Source organism: Cetorhinus maximus, chromosome 5, assembly GCF_964194155.1.
Source record: "Cetorhinus maximus chromosome 5, sCetMax3.hap1.1, whole genome shotgun sequence".
Classification (NCBI taxonomy): domain Eukaryota; kingdom Metazoa; phylum Chordata; class Chondrichthyes; order Lamniformes; family Cetorhinidae; genus Cetorhinus; species Cetorhinus maximus.
This window is the reverse complement of record NC_135883.1, coordinates 30,617,805-30,631,187: the sequence shown is the minus strand read 5'-3', so window position 1 is coordinate 30,631,187 and position 13,383 is coordinate 30,617,805. Positions and strand designations below refer to the sequence as shown.

Sequence of the window (13,383 nt, the reverse complement as noted above, 5' to 3'; positions counted from 1 at the left end):
GAAAATCTATTAGTATAATTAAAAGGCGCAGGGGTTCAGGAAAGGAATTCCAGAGTTTAGGGCTTCGGCAGCCAAAGGCACAGCCAGCAATGATGAAGTGATTAAAATTGTGGATGCACAAGAAGCCAGAATTGGCAGGGTACAGATATCTCAGAAGGTTGTATGCCTGGTGGAAATTGCGGAGGTATGGAGGTATTGCAAAACAAAGATAAGAATTTTAAAATTGAGGCATGGCTTAATCAGGGGCCAGTGTAGATCAGTGAGCACAGGGGTGATGGGTGAACAGAGTTTCGTGTAGGTTAGAACGCAAGCAGCAGAGTTTTGGCTGACCTCAAGTTTACAGAGAGTTGCATGCGGGAAGCTGGCCAGAAGTGCATTGGAGCAATCAAGTCTAGAGGGAGTAGAAGTATGGGTGAGGGTTATAACAGCAGATGAGCTGAGGCTGAAGCAGCAATGGGCGATACAACGGAGTTGGAAATAGGTGGTCTTAGTGATGGCAACTTTTATATGGTTGGAATCGCATCTGGGCATCAAATGTGACACCAAGGTTACAAACAGTATGGTTCAGCCTCACATAATTGCCAGGGAGAAGGATAAAGTCATGGCTAGAGTTTGTGGTGGGTACCAAAACTAGTCTCAGTAATAGTGAGCATGAAACTATCATCAATTGTCCTAAAAACCCAACTGGCTCACTAATGTCCTTTAGGGAGGGGAGTTGGCCACCCTTCCATATGTTTAATTGGAGGAAATTTCTGCATACCCACTCTAAATTATCAAGCTTGTCTTGACATCCTGTAGATAATGGAGGGTTGAGGGAGGTAATGAACCAAGTAAAGCTGGATGTCATCAGCATACATATGGGAACATAAAGGACTGGATAATCTGCTCTTGGACTTGCTTGAGGTGGGAGGTTGGCTAGCATGTGGAGAGAACTTGCTCTTCAAGTAATGCCCTGAGATCCTTTAGGTACAACTGAACAGGCAGCTAGGGCCATGTTTTAACATCTCAATTGAGAGATGGCACCTCATGTAATATAGAACAGCCTCCGTACTGCACTGAACTGTTTGTTGACCTAGATGATGTGTTCAAATCCTGGAGTAGGGTTTGAATTCGCAGCCTTCTGACTGAGGTGAGAATGCCATCAACTGAGTGAAGCTGAGAGCCTTTAGGAAGAATAGAAGCTACAGAAATTGTGTAAGGGTTATCTGGGAAGATAGTCATTGAACCTACACTGCAGGTTTAGCCATTGTATAAATTAGATTCTCTGGCTTTATATGTTCAATGAGATAAGGGCCAGGTTAAAAGTAGGGTTTGTGTTAGACCTGCAAGTTCTACCCTTTCTGCTTTTGTTCTAGCTGTGTTGAATTTTCTACTTTAGATTATTCTCCTAAATGAGTTCTCAACCTCTCACATCCTTGAAAGTAGCCTCGATATAAATTACGCAGGAAAGGAATTTATTCACGATTTATTTTTAAATGATAAATTTATTAATTTTCTGTTTTTGGAGTCTTACTGTCTTTCAGACTTCTGACTCACTCTCAGCTTAAAAGATAAATCAGATTCCTACCTGCCTCTGGCTTCTTATTCATCCATTTCCAAGGTTGCTAACCTGTTTCTTGATTCATTTCAAATTATTTTTATATTTTAAAGTTTTATCTCAGCAAATAACAACTCCATCCGCCACTCTCCACCTGTTACTTCTCACCTAGCTGACTTTCAATTTGGTCACGAGTCCGTCACTTTAGTCATGAGAAGTATGAGTAAGCCATATGCCCCTTCTCCACCGTTCAGTAAGGTGATGGCGGATCTTTGACCTCAACCCCACTTCCTTGTCCGATTTTCCTCCACATTGTTTAATTCCCTTTGAGCCCAAAAATCTATCAATCTCAGTCTTGAACATGACTGAGCATCCACAGCTATCTGGGTGGAGAATTCAAAAGGTTCGGCGCCTTCTGAGTGGAGAAATTTGTCTTCATCTTGGTCCTAAATGACCAACCCCATATCCTGAGTCAATGGTGTCTAGGTCTAGACTCTCCAGTCAAGGGAAACAGCTTCTGTATATTTACCCTGTCAAGCCCTCTCCAAATCTTATGTTCCAGTAAGACCAACTCCAGAGAGTTTAGATCCATTCTACTCTATCTCTTCATGAAACAATTCTCTCATTCTAGGAATCAATCCTAGTGAATCTTTGTTGCACCCCTTCTGAGGGAAGTATATCCGTCCATGGGTGTGAAGATAAGACTATATACAGTGCTCCAGACCTGGTCTCACCAAATCCTTTTACATTAGCAGCAAAATTTCCTTACTCTTATATTCTAACCCCCTTGCCTGGTTTGCATGCTGTATCTGCATGTTAACTTTGTATTTCATGTGCAAGGGCATCAAAATCCCATTGCCAATATTTAATAGTTTTTCAGAATTTTTAAAAAAAATTCTGTTTTTCTATTCTCCCTACCAAAATGATTACCTTTCCATTTTCCCACATTCTACTCCATCTGTCACCTTTATGCCCACTCACTTAAACATATCTATATACCTTTGCAAACTTTGTCGTCCTCACTTTGTATTGTCAGCAAACTGGATACGTTACACTCAGTCCCTCATCTAAGTCATTAATATATATTGTAAATACTGAGGCCCTGTCACTGACCCTTTTGGCACCCCATTGTAACAGTCTGCCTGAAAATGACCCATTTATTTCTACTGTTTTCTGCCCTTTACTCATTCCTCTATCCATGTTAATATATTACTACAAATCCCATAGGCCAAATGCCTTTTGAAAACCCCAATAAACTATGGCTACTGGGTCCCTTTTATCTATCCTACTAGTTATATTCTCAAAAACTCTTAATAGATTTGTCAAACTCTGTTTCCAAATCATAAAACAACACTAATTCAGAAAATCATAATATAATGAGGCAAAGTGCCCTGTCATCAGTGATTCCAGCATTTTCCCAATGAATCATGTCAGGCTAACTGACCTGTAGTCCCTTGTTTTCTCTTTCCCTGTCTTTCTTGAATAATAGTGTTATATTTGCTACCTTATAAATGTTACAGAATCTAGGGAATCTTGCAAGGCCACAAGCAGTGCATCCACTATTTCTGCAGGCACCTCTTTAGAACTGTAGGATGTAGGCCATCAGGTTCATGGGATTTGTTGGCATTTTGTCCCATTCATTTCTCTAGTACCTTTTCTTTATGAACGTTAATTACTTCTAAGTTTGCACTCTCAATAAACCCTTGGTTCCCACTATTTCTAGCATGTCCTTTGTCTTCTATTGTGAAGAAGGATACAAAATTTGTTTAATGTTCCTGTCATTTCCTTATTCCCCGTTATAATTTCTCTTGTTTCAGTCTCCTAAGGGACCCACGTTTATTTTTGCAACTCTTTTTATATACTTGTAGAACTTTTCTTAGTCTTTTTTGCATTTCTTGCTACTTTATTCTCATTCTATTTTTTCCCTCTTTATAAATTCATTAGTCATCTTTTGCTGGTTTCTAAAACTCCCCCAATCCTCAAGCTTGATATCCTTCTTGGTAATGTTATAAATTACTTTTAATCTAATTTAGCTCTTAACCCCTTTAGCCACTTTTCCCCATTTTTTCTCTCAATGGAATGTATATTTGAGAATTATGAAATCTTTATTTAAATGTTTGCTGTTGCTTATCTGACGTTTCCCCTTTTAATCTAATGTCCCAATCTTACTTTGGCAACTATACCTATATTTAAACTTAATACATCAGTTTCAGACTTGTGTACTTTTCTCTCTGACTCGGTGTGAAATCATCATAGGATCACTCTTACTTAGTAATCTCATAATATGGGATCCTCTAATTAACTCTGTTGCATTACACAAGGCAAGATAGAAAATGATCTCTTCCCTGACAGTTCCACAACATATTGTTCTAGGAAATTGTCCGAAAAGCATTCTGTGAACTTGACTTCCAAACTACTTTTGTGTGATTTGCCCAATCTAATATGAATTATGTATAGCCTTACCTCATGCATTCTGCCATCCTCTCCAATACATGCATGCACAAACCTGCAGTCACACTAACTGCAAATTAGTTGACTGATGTATCTACCATATTGTTTCTGTTGTTGTTTGTGACTTGTTGCATCCCACTCATTTTCTCACAGCTCTAACTCCCAGTCCATTCCTTGTACCTTTTCTCACCTTGTGCGGGGTCCCTATTGCATACATCCCTTAACTCAGTTGGGTTTAAGGTTGAGGAGTTTCTTCTGTCTGCTCTGTTGACCTCCCAACTGTGTTCGTAATCACTTTTGAGAGGTAACCACAGCTTAGGAGGAGTCTACTTGAAGAGCCGAGAAAGGAACTTGAAGGGGGTAGCGGAGGTGTACCCTGGGAGCTCTTAGCAGAGGTCTTAAGGAACTTCTGCTCTGGCTTTTGACAGCTTTCTTTGGCTCAGGTTTTTTAAAAAATTTATTTGCACACCCTGGTTCAATTATCTCTCATCTCCTTACCCTGATTAACCTGAATACTACACTTGGTCTTCATTCCCTGTCCTCAATGCAACAGGAAATAGGCTAATATGTAGGTATGCTAAATAACTTCTTAAGAGGAAGACCATGTATCATCTATTTTGAAAAGCATTATTTGTATTAATTCCTAAAATGAACACTAATTTTTCACAACATCTTGTAGAACTCTATGACCGCTTTAATCGTGGCAGTCAAAGGTGGCTACACTGAGGGAGTGAAGGAGTTGCTAAATTGCAATCCAAACGTCAACCTGACGGATAAAGATGGGAATACAGCTTTGATGATTGCTGCCAAAGAAGGACACATTGAGATTGTTCAGGATCTGTTGGATGCTGGCACTTATGTCAACATTCCTGACAGGGTTTGTATTTTTTTCTTTTCTCGTATTATGTTTTAGTGAATTCTTGTTGAGGTTAACGATGTCAGTTCATTTTGTCACAAACAAAAATTTGCAATTCTAAACAATGGAAGAAGTATGCATCTTGCTGGCTTATTTCCCAAAAGTTTGTAATTAGCATTTTTATTATATATAGACTTCTCGTCATTTAAATTCTCTTCATGGTCTTGGTGGTAATTTAGAGCCTTGAGTGCCTTTTATAATTGTTATCACAGAATTGTTACAGTGTAGAAGGAGGCCATTCGGCCCATTGTGTCTGCACTGGCTCTCTGAGCATTTTAACTTAGTACCAATCTCCTGCCTTTTCCCTGTAACCTTGCACATTGTTTTTATTTAAATAATCATCCAATGCCCTCTTGAATGCCTCAATTGAATCTGCCTCCACCACACTCCCAGGCAGTGCATTCCAAGCCCTAACTACTTGCCATGTGAAGAAGTTTTTTCTCACTTCGCATTTGCTCCTTTTGCAAAGCACTTCAAAACTGCTCTCTGGTTCTCGATCCATTTAGAAGTGGGAACAGTTTCTCCCTATCTGCTCTGTCCAGGCCCCTTATTATTTTGAAAACTTCTATCAAGTCTCCTCTCAGTCTTCTCTCCAAGGAAAACAGTCCCAACTTCTCCAATCTTTCCTCATAACTGAAGCTTCCTCATCCCTGGCACCACTCTCATAAACCTCTTCTGCACTCTCTCGCAATGCCTTCACATCCTTCCTATAGTGTGGCGCCCAGAACTGTACACAATACTCCAGCGGAGGTATAACCAGTGTCTTTTCTAAGTTCATCATAACCTCCCTGCTCTTGTACTCTATGCCCCTATTAATGAAGCATAGAATACTGTATGATTTAGAAACAGCTCTCTCTACCAGCCCTGTAATGACTTATGTACATATACAGCCAGGTCTCTCTGCTCTTGCACACCCTTTAGAATAGTATCCTTTATTTTATACTCTCTCTCTCCATGTTCTTTGTAACAAAGTGTATTACCTCTCACTTCTCCACATTGAACTTCATCTGCCACCTATCTGCCCATTGCACCAATGTGTCAATGTCCTTTTGAAGTTCTACACTGCCCTCCTCAGAGTTTACAATTCTCCCAAGTTTTGTGTCATCCGCAAACTTTGAAATTGTTTCCTGCACACCAAGATCTAGATCATTTATATATATCAGGAAAAGCAAGGGCCCCAATACCGAATCCTGGGGAACTCCACTACAAATCATCTTCCAGCCCGAAAAATACCCATTAATCATTACTCTCTGTTTCCTATCCCTCAGCCAATTTTATATCCACGTTGCTACTGTCCCTTTTATTCCATGACCTATAAGTTTCCTCACAAGTGTGTTGTGTGGCACTGCATCGACCGCCTTTTAGAAGTCCATATACACCACATCAATGGCCTTGCCCTCATCAACCCCTCTGTTACCTCTTCAAAAAACTCCAGCAAATTAGTCAGACACGATTTTCCTTTAACAAATCCATACTGACTCTTCCGAATCAATCCAAATTTTTCCATGCGACTATTAATTCTATCCTGAATAATTGTTTCCAAAAGATTCCCCAACACTGAAGTTAATTGCAGGGCAGATTCTTTACAGCATGTTTTGAACAAGGGCGCAACGTTTGCAATTATCCAGACCTCCGGCACCTCCCCGAATCCAGGAAACATTGAAAGATTGTTACTAGTGCCTCTGCAATTTCCACTCTCACTTCCTTCAATATTGTTGGATGCATCTCATCCGGTCCTGGTGCCTTATCAGCTTTAAGTATTAATTTTGAACCCTGTTAGTGACCTAGTTTCCTCCTCTGTCACCATGGCCTAGGCAGCATCTACCTTGTAGGTAAAGGCTAGAAAGGGGAAAAAATCTGAGATTTTTGTTTTGCTCCTGGCGGAAAGTGTGGGTGCATGAAACTCAGCTAAGGACAATACAGGGATATCTACATTTCTCTAGATGCCGGAATAGCTTAATCACATTGTGCCTTAACTTATATGTGGGGTATGGACACTTGGATGAAGTACTGGGAGCTTTGTAGCCCCTGGAATCGCGTTGAATATAAACTGCTAACTTCAGAACAGGAGGGGCAAAAGAATTGTGTTTAGAGAGAGTAAAGTGTTTCCTTCATTAAAAAAGCTAAGTGCACTCAATTTACCTGGGTAATTTTCAACCGTATCCCATTCTCAAACAACAGGATGAAAACCAGGCGGGTTTTGCATAGGGCAGGTGATCCACTCCACCACATCACCGCCAAGCCGAAAACCATCCCCAGAAAGCAACTAACTCCTAGAATGGAACTGTTTGCAATTTATTCAGATCATTGCATAGCAGCAAAAACAATGTTGACAGACTTTCCCCTGATTGTAGATCCATTATTTAGTTAGAGTTGATGAGCTCCATTTATACATTCTATGCATTTACAAAGATGTTACGCAGATAGAGGAGCTAAGTAAGCTAAGAGCATGTACTTCCTACATTCTTGTAGTCAATATATTTTTGGTTGCTGAAAGTTTGTTAAACAATGTTTTATCTTTTCCCTTTTTTGTGCAAGATTGTCAAATAATCTCAAACTAAAAAATAGCACGTAAAACGCAGTTGTCAAAAAATGAACTGAAGTGTGTTATTTCGCAAATAATGCACAATTGTGACCTTGTTTTGAAATTTTCATTTGCATTTAAAATAAAAATTGTAGGCTGATACAAAAATGTTATCTCCCTAGAAGCTCAAAGAACTGTTTGTACATAACAAAAGGATTGGATTTTTTTAACTACTGAACAATGCTTCAGTCCTGTAGATTTTAGAGTTTCAGGATTTACAACAATTTGAATTTATATATCACTTCAATTAATAAAGTTCCTCAAGCTGCTTCACAAGAGCTTTATCAGCAAAATTTGACATCAAGCCATATAAGGAGATATTAGAGAAGACATGGCCAAAAGTATGGATAAAAGAGATTGGTTTTAAGGAGCATCTTAAAGGAGGAGAGACAGGTAGACAGCCAGGGAGGAAATTCAAGAGCGTGGGCCCAGGCAGCTGAAGGTACAACCAGCAACGATAGAGGAATTAAAATAGAGGATGTTATGAAATTGTCTGCTAGGGGATGTTGTAATCTTAATGTAATTTTGGAATGTCTTGGTTCCTTGTTCATCTTTTTCTCCCTGTGCCACATTATCACTTACCAACATTCTGGCTGGACATTTGCTCGTACTTTTGAGTAGCCTGTTGCAAGAAATCTTTGGGGTTGGCTAGCTCTTTGATTTCTTTTTTCCCTGTCTCTTTGTAGGGAAGCACCTCTTCACTTTAGTATTGTTGAGGTTAAGTGCTAATTTTTTTCATGAGCATGAATTGTTGAGTATACGATCATACGAATTGGGAACAGGAGTAGGCCACTCAGCCCCTTGAGCCTGCTCTGCCATTCGATAAGATTATGGCTGATATGAATGTAACCACAACCCCACATTCCTGCCTACCCCTTTGTTAATCAAGAATCTATCTAGCTCTGCCTTAAAAATATTAAAAGACTCTGCTTCCACCGCCTTTTGAGGAGGAGAGTTCCAAAGACTCAAAACCCTCAGAGAAAAAAACTTGTGTAACTAAAAATGCAACTATTAAATCATTGGCTTGGATAGAGTGTATGCAGCAGTTTTTCCAAAACTAGGTTTAAACTGCTTAATCTGACTTTAGTTTGTGTGTTCACGCTAGAATCCTGATATATTCAATCTTACCTTTTTGCCTTTTAATTCCCCATTGTTGTGAAATTATGCTTATTGAAGATATTTCCATCATAGTGCATGTGCATTTTCTTTTCAGAGTGGTGACACTGTCCTAATTGGTGCTGTTAAAGGTGGTCATGTGGAGATTGTGAGAGCTTTACTGCAAAAATATGCAGACATAGATATCAAGGGAACGGTAAGTCTAAACATAATTTATCACAAGACAAGTAAAGGTGCAGAGATGATTAATTTCAATAGCCAACACTTAAGTGGACGTGCTTTTAAAATAAAGTTATCCACAAAATTGGAAATTATAAATTGACATATTTGAATATTTCCTCAAACATCCTAGTATCTCAGTAATTGAGATGAAGCACCAACTTAAACGATTTTATTATTTCTTAATTTTTCAGTGCCTGCCCTGATGAATGCAGTCATCATGTGCACTCATCATTTGGCAGTTTAAAATGTTGCAGGGTGCTTGCTGATGGGGAAAGTGAATAGTGCACTTAGTAAGATCAGTTGGTGCAAAAGGTTAGTTTGAAAGAGAAGAAAGGACCTGCATTTATATAACCTTTCACAAACTCGTGATGTCCCAAAGCACTTCATAGCTGTGTAGTGAAGTGTAGTCACTATTGTAATGTAGGGCAATGTGGTAACTAGTTTGCATATAGTGAGGTGCCACAAAGCACAGTGAGAGAAATGATTAGATAACCTACTCTTGGAGTTGTAGATTGAAGGATAAATGTTTTCCTTAATCAAGAGAACTTCTCTGCTATTCTTTCAAAAAAGGTGCTATAGAATCTTTTATGTCCACTCCAGAAGACAGGTGGGCCCTTTGTTTAACACCTCATCCAAAATAAGGGTATCTCTGCTAATCAGTTCCTTAACACTGTACTGCAGTGTCAGCCTTGAATATATGCTCCAGTCTTTGGAGTGAGGCTTGAACCTTATTACTCAGATGCAAAACTAATGCTGCTGAGCCAAGGCTGATGTTTAAAATTGAATGTTGCATTGTTTAGTCCCATGAAAAAGGAAGTTTTCTTCCTTTGGCAAAGTAAAATTTTAAGTGAAATTAGATATTTAATGCTTTAATGTCTTCTAAAATTGTTTTTAGGATAATAAAACTGCTCTATATTGGGCTGTGGAGAAAGGAAATGCAACCATAGTAAGGGATATTCTTCAGTGCAATCCTGACACAGAAATTTGCATTAAGGTATGACTGGATGCTTAACTGGAATCTGTACTGTACAAAATTATATGAAGGTTGTTTCGTTTTGGTATCTTGTCACTTCTGTTCTTTTTCTCATGTCCCCTGCAGGAGGAAAGGTCCAAATTTCAGGCACCTTGCCAGATACAATGAATTATCAGTTTTTCTTCTCTCCCTCAGTTTGAACCCTGAAGGATCCTTATATGTTTGTTATGAATGATGCATGCATTATTAATGTGAAAGCCAGCCAACAACTTGCATTGAGGAAAATACCACATGACTTGCCAATGGCCACAAGTTGCTTGCCAGTCAACACTTCTCCATTGTTAGCCTTGTGAAAGGAACCTATTGCCCTCGACCTCCTTGTGATTTTTAAAGTTTCATTTGCATATTTATTGCCCCTTAAACTCCCCACAGTAAGTTAAGCCCCATAATTAATAGTGGAAGTATTTTATCAATGTGATCATTGTTAATGACTGCCACTCGATCTCTTCTTGCTGAGAAAGTAAGCAGTTATAGGTGTGGAGTGCCACTCCTTCAGATTGTGTATTGTCCTGAGTTTTAAAAATGTCAAATCATATTTTCCTTAATGGTTCCTTTCTGTTTCTTTTCTCTCCTCTTAGTCCATCCCTTCTTTCTCTCTCTTTGTGGAAAATTTTAACCTGCAAAGATGGGGTTAGGGGTGGGGTGGATAGTTGGGAATGGGTTGGGTTTCGGTGACTAAAACATCAAAAAAGTTCTGGGGTGTCAGAAACAACGCATGATCACATTCCCTTCTGTATTTAACAGGTATGTGTCTGGAGGCACCTGGGAAACTCCTGTGCAGTTGGCAGGTCTGAAAAAGGCAATTGAATGAAGATTTAACTCTGCATTCTGGGCTTTAACTGATTCTTCCAGATGTCTGACACTCACCAGGATCAACACCTTGAGAACACAGTGGGTGTTGATGGGGCTGTGAAACTTAACAGGCTGGAAAGCCTTTAAATGCTTAACCAGGGCAACTGCTTCCTTGCCTAATGAAAGGCTTTTGCTCACAAGTCTTTTTCTGAGAGAGTGCTTTCACTACTTTGGAGGTTAGGATTTTTGATCGACATGGGAATCGAGGGTTATGAGGGGAAAGTAGGGAAGTGGAGTTAAGGCCACATTCAGACCAGCCATGATCTTATGGCATAGCAGGCTTGAGGTGTTGAATGGCCAGCTCCTCCATTTCTTGTGATCTTGTTTCTGCTACCTTGGAATTATTTTACTTTGACTTGCGCTTTCCTGCTGTCAGCCTTCACTACATGTGGAGCAGCTTCTGGAGCTTTACCTTGGACCTCTGATCACGAACAAGAAGCACCAACAGCAGCGGTGGCTGCCTTGTCCTCTGCTGCCGCTCCACAGGACAGAGGGGATGAATACAAAACTCCAGCTCAAAAGAGGTGATACTACCAATGCAGGATTTACAGACAGCCCGTCAGCTTTCTGGACATGACTGAGCAACGTGCGTCAGGACTCAGACCTTTTTGGGCAGGTCATTTATGACACCTGGAGCTGGACCTTCTTCCAAGTCTTGAATTTCTTTGCCTCTGGCTCCTCCCAGGGATCTGCTGGTGATGTCTGCAGGATTTCACAATCTGCTGTGCATAATAGCATCTCTAAATTACTTGAGCTAACTAAATTAATGACTAATTGACCAATTAAATAAGGTTAGATAGACATGACAGAGATGGTAGTATGCTGTGGAATGCATTGCAGTCCTGGGCAACCATATCTGTGGTAAGTATCTGCAGTTTGCGTACTTCAGGTCAGAGTTGCTGAGCTGGAGTCTGAGTTACAGACATTGTGGGACATCAGGTAGGGAGGGAGTTTGTTCCAGGAGGTAGTCACATCCCATAGGTTAGGTAGAACTTTAGAGTTGATCCAGGGTTGGGGACTGGAGGCTGTGACTGAGAGTCAGGTAGATATGGGAATCCAGCATTTGGTGAGGAGGTGCCTCATGTGGTAGTAGTAGGGGACCGTATAGTCAGGGGAATGCATGCTGTTCTCTGGTGCAGTGACCTGAAGCTCTGAAGGTTGGAAACAAACGTAGAGGGGGAGGATCCAGTTGTTGTGGTCCACGTAGAAACCAACAGCTAGGTAGAGCTAAGAGTGATGCCTTACTGAGAGAGTTTGAGGAGTTAAGGTCCAAATTAAAACACAGAACCTCAAAGATGCTAATCTCTGGATTGTTACCTGAGCCACACGTCAGTCAGCATAGGGTCAAGCAGATTAGAGAATTAAATGCATGGCTGAAAGGGTGTTATGGGAAGAAGGGGCTTTGATTCATGGGGTACTGGCACCAGTACTCAGGAAAGAGGGAGCTGTTCCATTGGGCTGGACTCCATTTAAACCTGGCTGTGACCAGTACACTGGCGAATTGTATAACTAGGGCTGTGGATAAGGTTTTAACTTTGGGGGAGAGGGTTCGGTTGAAGGGAGAATTAGAAATCCAAAGAGAAAGGTTGAGGTAATAAACAGTGTAGTAATGTGGATAAAGATAACTGAGCTGAGTGAGGTAGGAAGGGACAGAGTTTAACAGTAATAATGGTAAGGTCTGTGCAGTGAATAGTAGCTTAAAAAAAATTAAAGGCTCTTTATTTGCCTGCAGCATCTACTATAAGATAGATAGTGGCATAAATAGAGAGAAATTGTTTAGATCTAATTGCCATTACAGACACATGGTTATAAGGTGGCTAAGTTTGGGAAATAAATATTCCAAGTGACAGCGTTTTGAAAAGGAGGAGGGATAGCGCGGGAGTTGGGCTCAGTGGCAGATGGTGACCCTGAGTAAGGAGCAGGGGTTTGGTCTCTCCGGTGAGAAGCTGAACTTGGGACCAGAACTCTCGTTTTCATGTCAAGCAGATGGGCACAACTCTGCGGGCTCTCAAGGTTTACTGGCGGCTGGTGCCTTCCTTACCAAATCAACCGCTAATCTGCTGCAAGGGAAATCAGAGCTAACAGGCTGACTTTATGTCTTGAACCGGCACGATCAGTTTTCAGTTTCCAACCAGACTGGTTTGCGGAGGGAGTCAGTTCCAATTTTGGCAGGCTGAATTATGGCTTTGGCAACGGGACCGGATGTTGATGGATCCTGCCCTTGGCCGGTTGGTTACTTGGGGCCAAGCGGCAGTCATGCAAGATATTGCAGCACTGCGGGGGAAGGTGCTATGATCTGGGTGGCAGTTTGGAGAATTACGGGCCCTGTGTGGCATTGTACTACAATGGATTTCCGAATAGACAATAAAATTTGAATTGAATTGGATAATAAAGATGTCATAAGGACATTAGTGAGAAAGGACCTTGGCTCAGAAGATCAGGAAGTAGAATCTGTATTGGTAGAGATTAGGAATTGCAAGAGCCAGTAAACGCTGGTGGGAGTAGTTTATAGGTCCCCTAAAAGCAGTTATGCCATTGAATAGAGCATTAAACAATAAATAATTGGTGCTTGTAACAAAGGCAATGTAATAATTGTGGGTGACTTTAATCTTATAGACTAGACCAATCAAATTGGCAAAGGTAGTCTGGAAGATGAGTTTGCAGAACGCTTT

General features: G+C 40.5%; 1 protein-coding gene across 5 annotated transcripts in view; it reads left to right on the top strand.

Annotated features, from left to right (window-relative positions):
• LOC144680554 (kinase D-interacting substrate of 220 kDa-like) overlaps nt 1-13,383 on the top strand; it is a 184,260-nt gene that overhangs the window by 78,020 nt on the left and 92,857 nt on the right. For all 5 annotated transcript variants that reach the window (XM_078541658.1, XM_078541655.1, XM_078541657.1 and 2 more), the window contains 3 exons: nt 4,668-4,865; nt 8,702-8,800; nt 9,722-9,820. In XM_078541658.1, the coding sequence (XP_078397784.1) occupies nt 4,668-4,865; nt 8,702-8,800; nt 9,722-9,820 (396 nt within the window). The remainder of the gene's footprint in view (nt 1-4,667; nt 4,866-8,701; nt 8,801-9,721; nt 9,821-13,383) is intronic.